Raw genomic sequence first — 19,831 nt, forward strand, 5'->3', positions numbered from 1 at the left:
TCCATCATTTCATGCTTGTCCCTCCTTCCGGTTCCTTCTCAAGAACGAGATTTCTCACGGAGGCCATTTGTTTTTTCTAGCTCGTTGTAACTCTTCAAGGACAATTTGTAAAAATACAACCTGGCCGGACAGATGCTTAAGGTTTCGACTGTACATGTCTAAACATCAAAGCCCTTTTAAAGACACAAACACACACTGTACAACACACACTACTTCTGCTTTTTATTTCCTTCCTTCTATTGAAGAACCGCTTGCATTGTGTTTTTCTCCCCCTCTATTTGTTTTGTTTCTCTGAAAACGCGCAGAGATCACACACGCAGTCTGCATAACAGCTGCTCTGGGTGAACACTGTCTGGATAATGTTCTGTACTTCTGCCTCTAAACACTTTCTTTTCAGCACTAGGGGTGTGTACGTATACTATATGTGTGTGTGGGCTAGAGGGGGCATTGTATGGGACGTGAGCGGAGGGTAGGAGGGTGGATGAGGGGGTCCCTTGCATTTTCCGTTCCTGCTCTAAACTCCATCCTGCAGCATCTCTGGCTCCTTCCACTCCTCCTGTCACTCTCGCCATCGACTGTCCTCTCTTACCAATCAGCAGTCAGATCTTCTACAGATGCCCCACCCACAGAAAGGTATGAAGCCTCCTAGTAGGTTGTGTTTTCATCTATGACTCAAATCCTGATTTTATGTAGCATTACTGCTTTAAATGGACAGACATTGTGTGTATCCAGCCGAAGAAACGTGTTACGTTTTCTACCTCAGAAAAGATTTACCAAGCTAATTTCAACGTGCAAGGTTTACACCAGAGGGCCTTGTCGTGTTCGGCTCCTTCGTTGGAACGCTGCAACCTTTTATAATTCATTACCTTCACAAAACAGTTGCTGCTTCCTGACGATTACATAAACTTCTGCTCTGGTTGAAGCAAGTTGTAATTATTCAGTCGCAAGCACATGCGACTGAATAATTGACACACTCAAGACCGTTCTTTTTAAAGTATCGCTCTGTAATGTACCTGGTGGTCAACATCTGCACAGGGAACCTCTAAGCGGTCATTTATTCACAGCTTTAACGCGTAGCTTTGTTTAACTATGTTGCGACATCCAGCTTACTAATAATTGTTGTTACTGAGGTGTGGATTTACGCACACAAGTATACCCACTCAACGTGCAGGAGGAAATGCAGTGTCTGTGCACTAGAGGAACCCCTCAGTACCTCTGTTCTGCTTTGTCATTTTAATTTACCCACTTCCTCTTTGTATTTTAACGGTGTGGATGTACAATTCGTGTTCTTAATTTTTGTACTTATGTGCGTACGTTTTCTGAGCACATTAGCAGAAATGATGTGTGCATGTCAGGTTGTTTTGAGGTTTGTGTCTACTATGACCATGCAGAACGTTGTGTACGAATGCCTTTTTAACCCTCGGTAACGTTTCTTTCACAGAACCGTATGCACGAGTCTTTGAAGCTGTTTGATTCCATCTGTAACAACAAGTGGTTTAAGGAAACCTCTATCATTCTCTTCCTGAACAAGAAGGACATCTTTGAAAAAAAGATCACCAAGTCTTCACTGTCCATCTGCTTCCCCGAGTACACCGGTACATATTGATGCACTTGACAGTGATGTTTTGTAGATATTTCATTCTATATTCTGGATTATTGTATGAACACTAGAAGGCACTGTAGCTGCTGAGAACGAGCTTTCCCCGCCCTACATTTACAGGAAAAGAGTGAAGAGAAGAGAGAGTCCTAACTTTAAGACTTTCAGAGTCACTGGCTTTGAATTATTTAATGACATTAACCGTTCTAACATATTTCCTCAAATGAATTTGTTGCTCTGATCTCAGTGAGCTGTCACACATTATAGATACTTTATTAGTTTTGCTTCCCCTTTAATCAACAGTTATAATAAAGATGATTAACAGAAGTTTAAAGGCATCAGAAAAGAAACATATCAAGCTCAGATTGTAACGTAAAAGATGACAGACAAAGAAGTAATGAGTGTTGAGAGGAATGAGAGAGAGGCTGTGCTCATTTAGACACAAGAGGAAAGCGGAAATAAGACAGAAGAGGAAACCATGTTGGGGAGAGTAAGAGTGTGAGAAAATTAGAAAAAAATACACAAAGCAACACTGTGGGAAAGCAAGATGGAGTAGGAGCAAACCATCAAGAATTTGAGAAGGAGAGAATTAGAATTCCAGTTTAAAATGGACTTTAATCAGAATACAGTTTGAATCATGCTCCTCATTTCTGTCACTAGGTCAGAAAACATTGCAGATACGGGGAATGTACTGTGGGGTTTGCCCGCTGATTATAAAGGGTCACGTGACAACAGCTTTTCAAGCATTCACCTGACTGCATGTCACCCATGTCCGTGTGCCTCTGTTCTCAGGTCCAGACACGTACTTGGAGGGAAAAGAGTACATCAAATGTCAGTACGAGAGCAAGAACAAGTCACCCAGCAAAGAAGTCTACGCCCATGTGACCTGCGCTACAGACACCAACAACATCCAGTTTGTCTTTGATGCCGTCACTGATGTCATCATAGCGAATAACCTGCGGGGGTGTGGCCTGTACTGACAAAGACGTAACATTTTGGCCATTGGATCACTGATGTTTGACTTGTTTACTGTACCAGTTTGTAGCACGTATTATGTGGCCGATATTAGTGATGTCATCATATGATAATCAGTCAAAGATGGGGCACAGGCTGTGTTTGTGTGGTCGCCATATTGTTTTACTGTAAATTAATTAATTAATGGATTGATTGGATGAGTACCTGGTTGGGACGACTTGCCTATTTGACATCCTCCTTAAAAAACCTACCGCAATTTCCCGCAGCTATGTGTATTTAGTTAACTCTAAATCTTAGGCCAGTGTGTTGTAGACATCCTGCACATTGCTCCAGTTGACTGCAGAGATATAAAGATCCTGAGACGTGTTTGTAAATGCAGTAGTGCTTTACTCAAAGAACTGGATGGATTACTAATTAATCTAAATAAACAGTGGCCATCTTATAGGGCTTCCAGCAAACGTGTTTAATGGAAATCCCTCCTCTACCCCAAATTATTGTAATAATTAAAAATGAAAGAATTGGCTAGTCTTCTCTGCCTTAGTCATGTACCTTACACAAAGGGCCATTGTCAAAGTGAATATAAATTTATATTTGAAACTGGTCAAGGTCAAGATGCACTTCAGAATTTATTCTGCCCATGTCATGTCAAAGTGTTATAGCGTCTTCTAAGAGATTCTGAATGAACGCTTAGTCATCAGCATAAAGAAAATGCATTTCAACATATGCTATATATATATAATAGTTAATGTGAGCGCCTTAATTATGTTGTATCTGTTTTGATTTGGTTTTCCTCTAGTCGCATACGGTCCAACTGCATTGTTGCACTATTCAGCTCCAAATTAATTTGTTAGTTATGCAGTAAGACATTAGTAAACATATCGTGATCATGAATGCAGTAAGAAAAAACCAAGCATGTTAAATTATTAGACAAAATTAAACTTATTATTAACTCATTATTATGAAATATATATTATTTGTAAAAACAGTTACTGAGCCTTTTGAGAGACCAGAAGCGCATGATGAAATATAATTTGAATTTATTATTATTATTATTATTACTAATCATTATGGTTGTAGTTTTAATTTGTTGAATTTCTACAAAAAAACAGTATTTTTATTAAAGTTACATTTATTTTTGTTAAAAAAAACAACAAAACAAACAATTCATTAGTTTAATATTAATCATTTTGAATCAAATGGCGTGACGCCTTGCTAAATATAAATGTTCATCAGATAGGACCGTCCCTCCCCTGGCACCATAGAAACACAGTGTTAACACAAACCTCCTTCTGTCACATTTCTTTTTTTTTTTACTGCATTTTGAATGGATGTTACTCAAAAACTTATGGCTAAATTAAAGGCCCCGAATGTCAGACTTATTCATTTACAGTTGTGTTTTAGCTAATAAGAAGCTAAATCAGCATTTACATTAGCCAATGGGTTTCCAGATTGCATTTTATCCGTGTTCCTGCTCTTTCACGCACCACACAGACTGTCTACCTGCCTGCACGCATGCTGATCCTCCGTTCACATGCGTAGGCTGTTTATAGGGTTCATGGTTTGAGCAATGTCTGCTTTCCATCTTATCGAACGCTACCCAGCGGCAGTTTATGCAGCTCAACTGAATTGTGTGTTGAGCCTCATGGTTGTTATCCCAGTGGATGCATTTAATTTGAGAGCAAATGTGGTTTTGTTCCTTCAGAAAAAGGGTTTTTAAATTGTTTTTATCTTATTTAATGTCATTTTCGTTTTTGATCAAAGTTAGAAGAGGCGAGCTGCAAATATATTGCGGGTTGTAACATTTAAAAATGTACCTTGAAAGTTGATACTTAAGTCTTTGGGTTTATATTTTGTGTTTCAGCATTCATGCCTCACAATAAATCAGCTACTAGTGGCAGTGTTTTCAGACAGTTCACAGATAACGTCTCAACGGAGGCATTGATTTCACAGGGCCCAGAGACAACATCCCTGGGTGAAGCTGCTCAATGTAATCTCTTTACCATCCACGTCTCTGCCTGAGCTTTGAAAGATACATTCCTCTGAGAATAAATATTTGACCTTGTTTCTTTTGTTCCATTCCCAGCAAGTTGCATTGGTGCTGGGTAGCCGTCCCACAGCAGCCGGGCCTTTGAGCTCTGACGAAGCGCACGGCTTACCTGAAATGAAAAGTGCTGTTTGCAATTGTGGGAGCATTTAAAAAAACACACCGTAAAAGCCAAAGAGATGCATATAATGACAGGAAAATATCTGCAGCTCCCCCCTTTTCTCTTTCTAAACGAGGGTTTACTGAGTTGTCTCACTTTCTGTGTGACTTGAATTGACTGAGCCGAGTGTGTTTGCAGCTTCCCTGATTCAAGTGCTCTCTGGCAAACGGGGCAGCTTCTTTATTTAATGAGCAGAGCATTTGCTTCATTCCACTTTTCCCTCCACACTCAAAATAGCGACGGCCTGCCTGCTTCATCCTGTGATTATTTTCTTTTTTATAAACAGGTGGATGATGTGATCGGCTCCCACTACATCTTTGCCAACTTTCCTTAATTAGAGAGCTGCCTAAGGCTGTTGGTCAGCCTGCTTTGTGTGTGTGTGTATCTTGTGTATATTTGGGTGTTCACCGATTGTATATAGCTAACTACATGTGTGTCTGTTGACAGTACAGGAAAGGTCGGTGTGTGCGTGTGTGCGTGCGTGCGTGCGTGCGTGTATGCGTGCGTGCGTGCGTGTGTGCGTGCGTGTGTGTGTGTGTGTGTGTGTGTGTGTGTGTGTGTGTGTGTGCACGCTCCTGTATGCCTGCATGCATGTGTTTGTATTGTGTTGGAAACAACGTCAACCCACTTTTGGGGTGGAGTCAGTATCTGTGGATTAATTACCCAGAAGGCACCGGTCTACCCTTTACACAAACACAGGCCCTCAACACACACAAACTGAAGACATAAACGCACCCACGAGACTTCAAAATGTCACCTTACTTGCTCGTGCCAAATAATCCTATAACCCTATCCAACCGAAGAGCTGCTGGTGTTTTGGGGTTTGTTTCCCAATTCTTAGTTCTGCTCCTGAAAGCTTTTGGTTTGTCTTCTTCTGACTTCTAACATTTATTATACGATGGGAACATTAATTGATCCTGCTGCATCCCCTCTGGAGATAAACATAACATCAAACGCTATTGTCCTTTAACGGTGTCAAAACAAGTGAATTCATTTCTTTAATATTTCGCAAGCACAAGCTGAGCCTTGGGGTTATTTACAAAGCAGTACCTTCTCTATCCTGCCAATGAAAACTGAAAAAGCATAATCCTCACGCAGCATCCCCGCTTTTATTTATTATTATTTATTTTTTCTTGCCTCGATATATTTATCAAGTTATTTCTTGCCTCAAAGCCTAAAACAAACGAGCAGTAGGCATCAGTTGTGTAACAATGGGGTAGGTAAAATCCTCAACCGCCATTACCGTAGTTACAAGCTCCAATTCACATGCAGTAGAAAGGACGATAGATTACTGTACTTTTCAAGCTTTCAGGCTGCGCACAGAGCAGCGTGTTGCCTGGTTTCTGCTGTGCAGATTTAAAGGGCCATTTCTCTGTTTTTGCATCTCTAAATTGGCTACGTATTACACTTTCAATATACTTTAATGGTTAGTTGCTTAGTTTTATATCAGGGGTCTCAAACTCCGGCCTGTTGGGGTGTCCGGTGCGGCTTTCGCAGGTCGAACAGTCCGCGCCCCCTACCGTCGACCGTACCGTTTTCCGTTTGGACCATCAGCGCCGCCACCCCCCCATCAACCGTGATGGTCCGGCCTGCGTTCGGTCGAAGTGGGCTGCATCTGGCCCGCACCTGACATGAGTTTGAGACCCCTGTTTTCTAATGACCCCGCTGACACCCAAAACAGAACTTTGACGTACAAACATTTCTGCGTCTGTTTCCCCTTCGAAATTAGTCCTCTTATTGTTTTCATGTCATTGGCTTGAATTTTTCAGAATTGCTGCACAATTTTGCCATTTAAAATGCTTGTGTAGTACACCAGGATATATAATTGGGCTATATATTAGCTCCACAGCAAGAAATGGAGCTTAAATCCCAGCGATAAATAATGGACTCCAATAGGCTGCAGTGAAGGAGAGATTTGTGTGTAATGTAGGCTAATTAGTTTTTTGTTTTTTTTGCTGTTTGTATTATTCACCTCAGACCCAATCACTGGTTCATTCAGGTACCAACGGTCTGATCCTATCTGGGCAGCAGGTGTTTGCACAAAACAAATGCCATGGCAACATAAACAATCTCTGAAACCCCACAGTGGCCGACAAACCCGATTTAGGGTGAAATTTGTTCCCATGTCAGATGTAACCAAGCTTCTAATTTATTCATGCTTCAAATTGTAGAATTTGCGCAAATGATTTTTGGTACATTAATATGTTAATTTCCCACTGACACCGAAATTAACCTTTTTGGGATTTAGGAAGCAAAGTCTGTGCTGGTCAAAGTCCCTGCGCTCATCATTATCTCAACTCTTATTGATGCCACCATTTTCCACATTATCTAACCTTTCTCCTAATGCCAAACAAGTGCCTGTCTATTCTGTACAGAGACCCTGCAGCCAAATCTACGGTCCTGTTTAATGATGGTCTGCGTATTGTGTATCTTACTGAGTGCTAAGTAAAACCAAAGCTGCTGTATCCTCCTCAGTGTTGTGATAATTTATTCAAAGTTGTATAAGAGAAACAACAATAAAGCAGCTCATGAGTAACTTGTGTGATGTTTCTGACCCAATTTGCGTTGACGAGGTTTTTGCATTGTGTGGTTTTTTTTAATCTGTATTCCTAAATTGTGATTATTTATTTTGAAAAGTAATTTTCTTAGCAAATCCACCAAACATTAGCGGCCACTGTTTCTTGTCAGTATGAGTGTTTGAGGTGAATAAATTTCTCCTCATTTGCGGGGTCATCATCTTTGTCTGGCTGCATAATACTCATGCTCTTAATTTTATTAAAGATGCACGATAAATATTTATGCAGAATTGTGTGTCTTCCTCTCTTCTCTTTTTATATTGATAACGCTCTAGTTGGAGAGAGTATAATTAATGTTCTTTCTTTGTGTAATAGTCTGCGAGGTTTTTGGCCTATTTTTGTTAATGTTAAAATGTGACCAGTGACTGATTTTTTCCTTTTTTTTCCTCTTTTTTAATCATCATTCATTCTTGTTCTTCTCCTCCCTGTCATCACTTTCTTTTCATTCCTCTCTTGTTCTCTTCATTTCACCTGTTCCCTTAATCTTTCATCTCATCCTTTTATTTTCTCCATCCTTTCTCCCTCTCATCTTCTTTCCTCCTCCGCAGAATCGCATGCACGAGTCTCTGATGCTCTTCGACTCGATCTGCAACAACAAGTTCTTCATCGACACCTCCATCATCCTCTTCCTAAACAAGAAGGATCTGTTTGCAGAGAAGATCAAGAAGTCCGCGCTCAGCATCTGCTTCCCAGAATACACAGGTAGAACAAAACATAAAATAAATGACAGTGACAGTTTCCCTGAGTGCATAAGTGAGAAATAGCAGCTTTCAAAACAGCAGCAACCAAACTTGACAGGTGAATAAAACTCTGTAAAGGAGGTACATTGAATCCAATTACTTAGGACAGAATACATAAGCAATGTGTATCAAAGTAGCACCACACCTCTAATCTTCGATTAATCCAATTCCCAAAAGCAAAATACAGAAGCTTTCTAAAACCTCATCGATTAACCACTGCTTCATACAGCAAATGAGAATGTTTGCCGTTGTAACAGCTGTGAAACAATCTGGACATGAACTGCTATTAAGTGTTGAAGCATTCTGCAAAAGGTTTTACTATAAATCAAAGCAGCCTTTGACAGCTTTGAGCCAGTAGCCTTTATTTGAAGGGAACACAACAATATAGAGGAAGATTTGCTTGACTGTTTCTAAAAGCATAGAAGAGAAGGAATGAGAGACAGCTGAAATAGACGCTGTCAGAGGAGTAAAGGTGAGCGTCAGATGTGGCAGTGAAAAGGAAAGAATTGGAAGTCTGAGGGCAGGAGACCGTCACGCTTGGTCAGCCAAGGAGGGAGGAGAGAGAAGATGGCAAGTGAGAGCTGTCTCCTGCCCTCTTCACACACACAACATGCAGGTCCGTCACACTCATTCATTTCTGGCCCGCCTGTTTATTTAATTTGCTTACTGCTATGATGATCAGAGTAAGTCTGTCTGACCTGTTTACCCTCACGATAGTCCCCTCCCGCCTTACCTCGCCGGCAGGAGCTCCTCAGAATAAGAAGAAAATGCCATCCTAAGCCTCATCTTTTTTTATTTATAAGTACAAGTAAAGAGTTTCAGACCTGATCAGTCCAAATAGCAGCTAAAATAAATACCAAATATATTTGTAGCTACAGTAATACGTTTTGATTTCATTGGGATCTCATTCATCTGCATTGTAAAATCAAGGGAGCATCATTCTGTTGTATGATAACTCTTAACCATACGATTTTCTCCGTCTCGCTCTCCTCTCTCCAGGACCCAATACTTACGACGACGCAGCAGCTTACATCCAAGCACAGTTCGAGAGCAAGAATCGCTCCCCAAACAAGGAAATCTACTGTCACTTGACCTGCGCCACGGATACAGGAAACATCCAGGTGGTGTTCGATGCCGTCACCGACATCATCATCGCCAACAACCTGCGAGGGTGTGGCTTGTATTGAGCCCGCCCACACACCCCGCAATGTCTTCCCCATTTTGTCCCCTGTCCTCCCTCGCCCCACCTGTCCTCCTCCCACCTCGCTCCTGTTCCTTTGACACTGCTGTGGAAATGGTTATGACGATATTGATTCTGCTGATTATTTAAAGAAAAAATGAAAAATGCAACTAGGTACATATTAATAATGAGGATAATAAAAAATAGGCATATATATATGTAGAAATATATATATATATATGTTTTTAGTTTTTGTCTCTTCTCGTCACGCTCTGACTTCTCGTCCTAACGGTCTTCGGCCTGCTGCCAAGCAAACAAATTTGTTTCAGTAGAAAACACAAACCTGAAGCCTTGAAAACTTCTTGAACAAAGTCAATGAATGCCTGCTTTCCCCGTCCTCTTGCTGTTTTTCTTTCTCAGTTGTGTCTTTTGTTGGTAACAAAAACAAAGCCAGACTTTTTTTATTATTGGTATGAATATGAATTATGTTTCCATTTTGTTGATCGTGCGTGTATTTATTACATGGGTATCAGTCTCTACACTGATTGTTATTCACATTTTGCCTCACCTCGACATATTTGTGTTTTACTTTGTTTGTTTTTTGCTGTAGTAGTAATTGTGTAATAACATTATTTGCGGAAATATGTGAAAAGGCAAAAAACCTTAAACTCTTTGAGACCTGCTGAAACTGACAACACTTATTTTAACTTGAGTCTTTTGTTTACATTAGCCAAGACATTTTAATATGTTTGTTGTCAGTTTCCCTTTTTGTTTTCAAGTAGTATTATGTTACTCCCCACAATCTGGTTTTTATGAACAGGAAGTGAGCCTTCCTGTTTCCCCCAACCTGGCCTTAGCCCCTCGCCGACATCCGGGCGTCGCCCAACCTAAGAGCCAATAAGAAATGTGCTAAACATCCCATCAGTGCCATGCGACCGTGGTACTCTACTGTAGATTGCTCGCTTTCAGAACCAGCGCTCAAACCTTCCTCACTGTTAAAACCTCTAAACCTACTAACATTCTTTATGCTAGGAAACTCAGTCGTGGTTTAATGACGGTTGATTCGTTTTGTTAATTTATTTATTGATTAATCACCTGTCCTACACATGACACGCTGTCTGATTCTCTCTTCATTTACACTGTGCCACCAAGCCTCTCCTTCTGTCGGCTCCCACCACCTCTTTGATTTTTTGCCTTTTCTCTGCATGGCGCCCTGCTGTTATGATTTCGTGTTCAAAAGGCATCTCATCTCCTCCCAACCTTTCCACCTCCCTTCCTCCTCTCCTCTTCTCACTAAAACCCTGTCACAGATAGCTTGAGATACTCAAGCCTTTGTACAAAGAGACTAGTTAATTCATACAATGTTTTAAAAGAAGCTTCACGTAGATGCTGTTGAGATAATAACTTCAAAGAAATCATTTTAAAAAATAGCAAAAGATAGAAAAAAACACACACAAAAAAGACCGTAGGAGATTGAAAGCTGCAAGAGAAGGAGAGGAGTGATCGGTTACTGGACCGGGTGGGGCAGGGTCAAACAAAATAAAAAATCAGTGGCATTTTTAAAGGATCGAAAGGTCATGTGGGTGGTTTGGAGAAAAAAAGTGTAGATTCTTGCGGTAACAAGTAGAACGACAAAAATATGAATCCACACCTAAATAGTTAATGAAGCCAATAAACGTGGGTTTTACAACATCACAACAACTACGATCATTATGATCCTGTAATATTTTAAAGAGAATCTTTCTTGTGCTTTGTAGCTACAATACATTTTTTTCTAAATATTCCCCTTTTTTAAGGTGAAGATGTTTTGCAGAGGGTTGTAATTCTGACAGCGAGCTGATTTGGATCCATCCTGCCCCTGCGTTGGTGCAATGCTCTGAACTGTGCCCCCGCCTCCCTCCTTTTACCCTTTTTGCCTGTTTCCCTGCATCGGAACCGTGTCCTCACTTTAGCCTGACTCAGAACGATTAAATATTACATAATAACTATTTTTATTATTTCAGAAACAATGAACCACTTTTTGGGGGGAGAGCACATTTCACACTGCACCTGCTAGTTAGGGACGCCGCACATCGATGCTGTATAAAATCATGCTCCTTATGCTTCTGTCTCTTTTCAGTTTGACAGACACCTTCCAGGTCTACAATGAAAAGCACAGTTCTCACATCACACACACTTGCTCGCACTTGAGCATGAGTAGATTTGGAAATTTGTTATCTGTTCATACCTGATCTTTGTTACCTCTCATAAATCTATCATCTATCTATACTAAACTCTTTCTTGCCTTCTTGATTTATAGTTTTTAAAAGACAAAACTACTGTGTATAATGACATATACCTGTTTCTTTGGCATTCTGATCCCGTTACCTTCATTCTCTTTGTTTGAATAGTTTAAACTCTTTGTTCTGTTCTTTACCCAGTGAATGCTTTTTTCTGTGCCGCTTTCTCTCTCTCTCTCTCTCTCTCTCTCTCTCTCTCTCTCTCTCTCTACTCCTCTTCGTGAATGGTTGTTATTTCATGTGGGATGTCCGTACTGGAAAAACCAATCGAATGTAGTGTTTACATTAAAAAGCCACTGTTTTCATGACTACAAAAAAACAACAACTTCTTGCCTCTTTTTTTACCTTCCGGCTTTGAGGAAACTCATTCATTCAGACATTTGTGGAAATGGAATGTTGAAGTCAAAACCTGCAATTCAAACACAAGTTCTCTAAAAAGGCAAATGTCCGTGTCACAAATTGCAGGGTTATTAACACCTACAGGTCTCTGGCTCCCAAAACATTGAAACATCTATAAATAGCCTTCCAACCGAGATGGAAAACACTTTTGATAACTGGGAAAATAAAACAAGTACAGTACCATAGCTCAAAACAAACAAGCTTAATGGTTTTACTTGGTGCACACTGTAACACAAAATTAGTTCTTTTAAGGGTATTTTGAGATCTCTCTGTTTACAGCTGGGCGTCCTGTAGCCAGCTGTAAACATTTCACCCCTCAACCCCAGGGTAGGAAACCCATTTTGCCTCTACGGTAACAGTGAAGGGACATACTATCTAAAAGGCAAAACAATGAACAGGAGACAGTCCGTTGCACTAGAATAAAAAAAATAGAGATATATAGAATTCCACCTGCCAACCTGTGGGTGGGTACTAATGTCAGGCCCTGAGTGCGAGTAGTAAGCCAGGTGTACAGAGAGACCACTGCTGGAACAACCACCATCAGATGTAACCACCATCAACAGAAACCACATGGTGTCTGGAAATATTTCCCATCCAGTGTCAGCAGCCCAAATGATTAGAAGTGTTACGCCCCAGTCTAGGGGTGCCTAAGGTGCAACATGAATAGGCCCCAATCTTCCCCGTCTCCCAAATAGCCACACACACTTTAAGTTTGTATAGGGGATATTTATTGAAAAAAAGCTCTAGGTTGAGAAAAACCCAGTATGTTGAGGCAAAGACAAACCACGGCTTCGCCGTTGCCCATCCCCAATATAACAAACAAACCAAAAAACGAACCTAGCTAGAAAATAAGACGCTGACCTACCAAAACAAAGGAGAAAAATAATGACATCAGTCTTACCTACCTAACTACTTTAAAACAGGAGAAAACCAACTCAAAAGTAAAACAGAATACTTATTCAGCTTCACGGTATGCTACAAGTGGCTGGTTGGAAGAGGAGGAGGACGAGGGTTGTGCTCTGCTGCTGTTCTCCCCTGCTCTGGTCTGCTCTGCCTCGGACGCCATCTTGGCTTCCATTATATGCCGGCTGCAGCCAATCACAGGACGGGTGGGAGACCGTCCACCAATCCGCGCCTGGTGGTGGCACATCCCTGTTTGAATAAAGAAACCAGAAAGACACCAAAAGAAACCCACAAACACTACACAGATGACCCCAGTCATAACACCCCCACACCCAAGAAGTAAACCTTCCCCTAAAAGGTTTACTTCCTATAAAGCTGAGCACCTGGATAAGGCGTCTGCGATTACGTTCTCCGTACCCTTTTTGTGGCGGATCTGCAGGTTAAAATCCTGCAGAAGGAGAGACCAGCGCATCAGCCGCTGGTTAGAGTTTTGCATGTGAGCCAGAAATACCAATGGGTTATGATCTGTGAATACCGAGACAGGCTGTGAACTAGACCCAAGGTAAACTTCGAAATATTGTAAGGCTAACAATAGCGAAAGAGCTTCCTTCTCAATGGTACTGTAATTAAGCTGGTGCTTATTAAACTTTTTTGAGAAGTAAGACACGGGGTGATCAATGGACTGACTGTCCTCCTGCAAGAGGACAGCCCCTGCGCCACACGCACTGGCGTCAACCTCTAACTTAAAGGGTCGCGTAAAACAGGGCGCCGCGAGAACTGGTGCATTGCACAGTAATGCCTTGGCCGACTCGAAGGCAGCTTGACAGGCGGGGGACCAAATAAACGATTTTAAAGGACTCACAAGTCCTGTGAGAGGAGCAACAACGTCCGAAAAGTTTCGACAAAAACCCCGATAATACCCACACATTCCAAGAAAACGGCGCAACGCTTTCTTGGACGGGGGGACCGGGAAATCAATAATCGCCTGCACTTTTTCAGCCAAAGGACGCACCTGCCCCTGACCTACCTGTTTACCTAAATAGGTAACAGTGGCCCTACCAAATTCACATTTTGCGAGGTTGAGGGTGAGTGAGGCCTCACGGAGACGACTGAAAATGAGGGACAATGTGTGGAGATGGTCGGCCCAGGTGGAGGAGTAAGCAACAACATCATCCAAGTAAGCTTCGCAATTTTCTACACCAGATAACACGATACGCATCAACCGTTGGAAAGTAGCGGGTGCATTACGCAGCCCGAATGGCATAACAGTGTACGGGAGGAAAGTATCGGGTGTGACAAAAGCTGAAATTTCTGAGGCCCGTGGCGTTAACGGTACTTGCCAGTAACCTTTTAACAGGTCCAGCTTTGTCACATATTTAGCGGAGCCTACACGATCTATGCAATCTTCCATTCTGGGGAGCGGAAATGAATCAGCTTTTGTGACTGAATTTACTTTTCGGTAATCGTTACAGAAACGAGGAGTGTGGTCGGGTTTCGACACAGGGTGAGCTCCACGCACTGGTACTGGAAACAGCTAATCCATGCTCAACCAGATAGCTCACCTCCTGCTGCATCATAGCCCTTTTGGCCGGATTTACGCGATACGCATGTTGCTTAATGGGTTTGTGACCCTCCACGTCAATGTCATGGAACAGGACAGACGTTTGCCTAGGATGGTCAGAGAAAAGCAATAGGTTATCCTCTATCAAATCCCTAACATCTGCAAGAGCTGAGTCCGACAGATGGGCCAAAAAAAAACCCCAAGTTACTCAGTACCTCTGAATTTCTCAAACTCGCGGCCGGCATCAAACCACTTTTCTCTGCCAACCCATCATCGGCTAGGTGGTACTGAGGAGGAGTAGCGGACACGGACATCACGGGTGCAGCAAGAGACAGCGGGGATTCACTCACTCTGGAAAAATAACGTTTCAACATGTTAATATGGCACACTCTAGATTTTCTTTTCCGATCTGGAGTTTGAACAACGTAGTCAGTGTCACTAATTTTCCTCTCCACCGTGTACGGACCCGAAAACCGAGCATGCAAACTGGATCCCGGCAACGGAAGAAGCACCAAAACCTTGTCACCTGGTTGGAAGACACGGAGGACAGACTTTTTGTCATAACGACTCTTCATTTTAGCTTGACTTTGTGACAAGTTGTCACGGGCTAACTGACACACATAATTGAGACGCTCACGAAAGGAACTGACATAATCTAGCAGCTTATGTTCAGTTTTTGGCGACTCTGCTAACCACTTTTCTTTAAGTAGCCGAAGGGGACCGCGGACAGTATGGCCAAAGACCAAATCACAAGGACTGAACCCCAAAGACTCCTGAGGAGTTTCACGCACGGCAAATAACAGGAGAGGGAGACCTTCATCCCACTCTCGGTTAGACTCAAGACAATATTTACGCAACATAGATTTTAGGGTTTGGTGGAACCTCTCAAGTGCACCTTGAGACTCCGGGTGGTAAGGACTTGAAGTTACATGTTTAACTTTTAGCTCTCTCATTACCTGTGCGAACAATTTGGACATGAAATTCGTGCCCTGGTCACTCTGGATAGTTTTAGGCAAGCCAAACGTTGAAAAGAATTTAGTGAGAGCTTTCACGACTGGTTTTGCTCTGAGAGTGCGCAGGGGAATAGCTTCAGGATACCTCGTCGCGGCGCACATCACCGTTAGAATATACTGATGGCCAGATTTAGTTCTGGGTAACGGCCCCACACAATCTATCAACACTCGTTCAAACGGCTCACCAAGCACCGGGATCGGATGGAGAGGAGCCGGCGGAACAGGTTGGTTGGGCTTTCCCACAACTTGACATGTGTGACAGGTGCGGCAATACTTCGAAACGTCAGTTTTTAATCTGGGCCAAAAGAAATTGCGCAACACACGATGGTACGTCTTTTTAACACCCAGGTGGCCAGCTAAGCTGGAGTCATGTGCCAGACTCAAAATTTGCGCTCGGTAGTCAGTTGGCACAACCACCTGATTTACAGCGCACATCTCACTGGAGTCGGGACTCCACCGTCTCATCAGGACACCGTTGTCCAAAAAAAAACGAACTGGTTTGCTGTCTTCCTCGGCGGCTACAACAGAGGACAGACACGAAGTTAGAGACGGATCACTCATCTGGGCTTTAGTCAACATTTCTCGGGTCACATTTAAACTTAGGTCTGTGTCAGCAGGAAATAGATCAAACTCATTGATGCATTTTAATACATTTTCACACTCATCGGATGACACTGAACAGGAGGGCTCACCCTCAACTAGCGTAGCCATAAACGACTCAGACAAATCCACATTTTCACCCAATTTACGAGCCTGTGCACGCGTAATAGCGCACACAGGAAACAGATTTGGCACAGACACAGCAGAAGAGGCAAAGGGTGAACAGCAAGCAGACACCGACGAAATTGGGTCACTAACTACTTCGGGCAGAGGAAACACTTTTCCTCCGGCCAAATCGTTACCCAAAATAAACGAAACGCCACTAATCGGAAACTGTGGGAGCACGGCAACTTTCACCTGTCCAGACACAAGCGCTGAATGCAAGTGAATCATGTGCAGTGGGGCATGAAGTTCACTCATTTTGATTCCCCACACTAGCAAATCAGAAGAACACGACGTTTCGTTGGAGAGCGGCAGCACATTAGCCAGCATGAATGAATGATAGGCGGCTGTATCTCGAAGAATAGTTACTGGCACTTTTTCCGATTGCTCGCCAGTTAAAGAAACAAACCCGTGAGATACGAACGACTTGAACCGAGGGTCAACCTCCGCGTATTTTTCTTCAGGTAACAGCTCAGTATGTTTTACCGGTGGTGACACTGTGTTTATGAAACCCACACCGGCAGGAGGTTTAGTACCTTTGTGTGGTCCTTTTTTCCTAAGAATCGGACAAACCGCGATCAAATGGCCTGGCTCATGGCAATAGAAACACTCACGGCCCTCACCCGCTGTTGGTGAGGTGCTTTTACGCATCATCTTTGGCGACCGAACTCTGCGCTCAGGCATTACTTGAGAAACGCGAGGCGCCGGCATAGAAAAAACGCTTTTATGAGTTAGAATGAACTCATCAGCCAGAACAGCCGCTTTCGTTACAGATGATTCTTTTTGTTCGTTCAAATAGACCACAATTCGTTCCGGCAAACACTTTTTGAATTCCTCGAGCAAAATGAGCTCTCTGATTTCCGCCATGTTTTTAACATTACACGCCTGGCACCATTTATCAAACAGAATGCTCTTGTCACGCACAAACTCAACATATGTCTGGTTAGCAGTTTTATCACTATTCCTAAATTTTTGTCTGTATGCTTCCGGGACCAGCTCGTAGGCCTGTAACACTGTCTTTTTCAGTATTTTATAGTCAAGACTATCCTCAATAGACAGACTGGCACAGACTTCTTGAGCTTTCCCCACTAATTTACACTGGAGGAGAAGGGACCAGAACTCTTTAGGCCAACTCAGGGCAGCAGCTATCCGCTCAAAAGCGCTAAAATATGAGTCAACCTCTGACTCGCGAAACGGAGGGACTAAAGCTATGTGCCTACTAATGTCAAAAGCCGGAGTAGAAATAGCACTGCGGTCAAGAGGAGACATCGGGGTGGAGACTACCGGGGCTCCCTTTTCCAGTTCGAGAGCCCTGATGCGCAGATGCATTGCTTGCACCTCTAGCTGTCTGTTTTTGGTCTCTACCTCCTTTATTTGGAGGGCTATGCGGAGATCCTCTGTGGTCATGTTACCCATGACAGGATCTATGACCGGCTCAAGTCCTACACCCGTAGCGAGCATGCCAGCAGCCCCTGCCGCTTTCACGTCTGCCATCGGTGCGTCACCCGCCGCGCCGCCCGCAACATCAGTAGCTGGCTCAGGTATGACGCCCTGCTCCACCAACTCTGCACACAGCAACCGTTTGATCTCCGCCTTATTGGCACTGTAGGGAACCTGCACATTATAACAATTTGCCACCATTAAAAGGTCCTTTTTCTTACATTTTTCAATTTTAGCAAAAGATGGACCAGCCACAAACTCATCCAGTGAAAACTCCATAATTCCCCCCACACACCCAAATCACTGCCAACCAGACAAAAAATCTTCCATAGAACAACACAGAAAACGAGGCGAGACAAGAAGACGGACGAGCCCCCAATTCATGTTACGCCCCAGTCTAGGGGTGCCTAAGGTGCAACATGAATAGGCCCCAATCTTCCCCGTCTCCTAAATAGCCACACACACTTTAAGTTTGTATAGGGGATATTTATTGAAAAAAAGCTCTAGGTTAAGAAAAACCCAGTATGTTGAGGCAAAGACAAACCACGGCTTCGCCGTTGCCCATCCCCAATATAACAAACAAACCAAAAAACGAACCTAGCTAGAAAATAAGACGCTGACCTACCAAAACAAAGGAGAAAAATAATGACATCAGTCTTACCTACCTAACTACTTTAAAACAGGAGAAAACCAACTCAAAAGTAAAACAGAATACTTATTCAGCTTCACGGTATGCTACAAGTGGCTGGTTGGAAGAGGAGGAGGACGAGGGTTGTGCTCTGCTGCTGTTCTCCCCTGCTCTGGTCTGCTCTGCCTCGGACGCCATCTTGGCTTCCATTATATGCCGGCTGCAGCCAATCACAGGACGGGTGGGAGACCGTCCACCAATCCGCGCCTGGTGGTGGCACATCCCTGTTTGAATAAAGAAACCAGAAAGACACCAAAAGAAACCCACAAACACTACACAGATGACCCCAGTCATAACAGAAGCATTAAGTACCGTGTTGTGCAAATTTGGAGACGGACTGTAATAACTTTACATTTTTTGAAGGTAGAGTGTTTGCTGGTGGTTCAGAGACAACAGGAGAACACTGAAGGTCTCATTTTCAGTGGAGGCACGAACCGATTATTCATTTTCATATTTTTTTGAACAGCATATTATTTTTCCTTCCAGCCACCAGAAGAGATATTCCAGCCTTTTGTGCATGTTCCTTGCAGACATATTTCTTTATGTCCTGATTAGTGTATTTGTGTATTACGTGTGTATTGTCTAAAGGGACAGTGTCCCCGAAATACAACCAGACATTCATCCACAGACATTCTTCCACAGTCATGTAGGGGACTGGATTACAAACAAAGGGAACCCACTTGTCCCATACATTCCGCATTGCTGCGAGTTTATCACGCTCTCGTCGGCCCTTGTTTCTCAAAGCGTATGACATGGTAGAAAACAAGGAAAGTGTTTAGAGACATGGTGTCTGGAAATATTTCCCATCCAGTGTCAGCAGCCCAAATGATTAGAAGCATTAAGTACCGTGTTGTGCAAATTTGGAGACGGACTGTAATAACTTTACATTTTTTGAAGGTAGAGTGTTTGCTGGTGGTTCAGAGACAACAGGAGAACACTGAAGGTCTCATTTTCATCCGACTGCTTATAATCAGGGTCCAGAAGTCATACGAATATAAAACCTGCAACCGAACAATATAATATTGCGTGAATCAAAAACAATATATAAGTGAAGAATGAAAAAATATAAAGAACTGAGTCAAAACAAATAAAAAAATAGTTTTCGTCCACTTGTTATTATTTTGAATATACGCTCAAGTCCAAATGTCAGTATTGTGACAAAACTACCTCTGATCAAGGATAACATGTGAGACACATTTCATATTGTGGAAACTCAAATTTAGTTAACGTGAACATCTGCCGTCCCTTTGAGTTCTGATTGAGTCATTGTTGCTATTGGGCCCACCCATCCGGTTGGGACGCAGCCAGCACCCACAAAAAGGACTGAAAGGATGTTCAAAGAAGAAGTTTGACAGCGATCTGGCTCCAACTGACAAGGTTACTGTTGGTACCAGTTAGGGGAATTAACGCGTGTGTCTGCATGTGTCCAGCTTGTATGAATCACAGGGAATGCAGAGCAATCCTGAGCAAGACACCTAACCCCTAATTGCTCCCCGGGCAAAAAAAAGCCACCA

At 42.7% G+C, this 19,831-nt stretch overlaps 1 protein-coding gene across 2 annotated transcripts in view; it reads left to right on the forward strand.

The window, feature by feature from the left end:
* Positions 1-11,870, forward strand: part of LOC120812518 (guanine nucleotide-binding protein G(o) subunit alpha-like) — a 90,945-nt gene extending 79,075 nt beyond the window's left edge. The window contains exons 7-8 of one of the 2 annotated variants that reach the window (XM_040168615.2): positions 7,901-8,054; positions 9,092-11,870. In XM_040168615.2, coding sequence (XP_040024549.1) covers positions 7,901-8,054; positions 9,092-9,279 — 342 coding nt within the window. In that variant the 3' untranslated portion in view covers positions 9,280-11,870. Of the gene's footprint in view, positions 1-1,441; positions 1,596-2,389; positions 7,313-7,900; positions 8,055-9,091 lie in introns of those variants that run through there. The other variant, XM_040168616.2, reaches the window with a different exon arrangement.
* The last annotated feature ends 7,961 nt before the right edge of the window (positions 11,871-19,831 follow it).

Source organism: Gasterosteus aculeatus, chromosome Y (assembly GCF_964276395.1).
Source record: "Gasterosteus aculeatus chromosome Y, fGasAcu3.hap1.1, whole genome shotgun sequence".
Lineage (NCBI taxonomy): Eukaryota > Metazoa > Chordata > Actinopteri > Perciformes > Gasterosteidae > Gasterosteus > Gasterosteus aculeatus.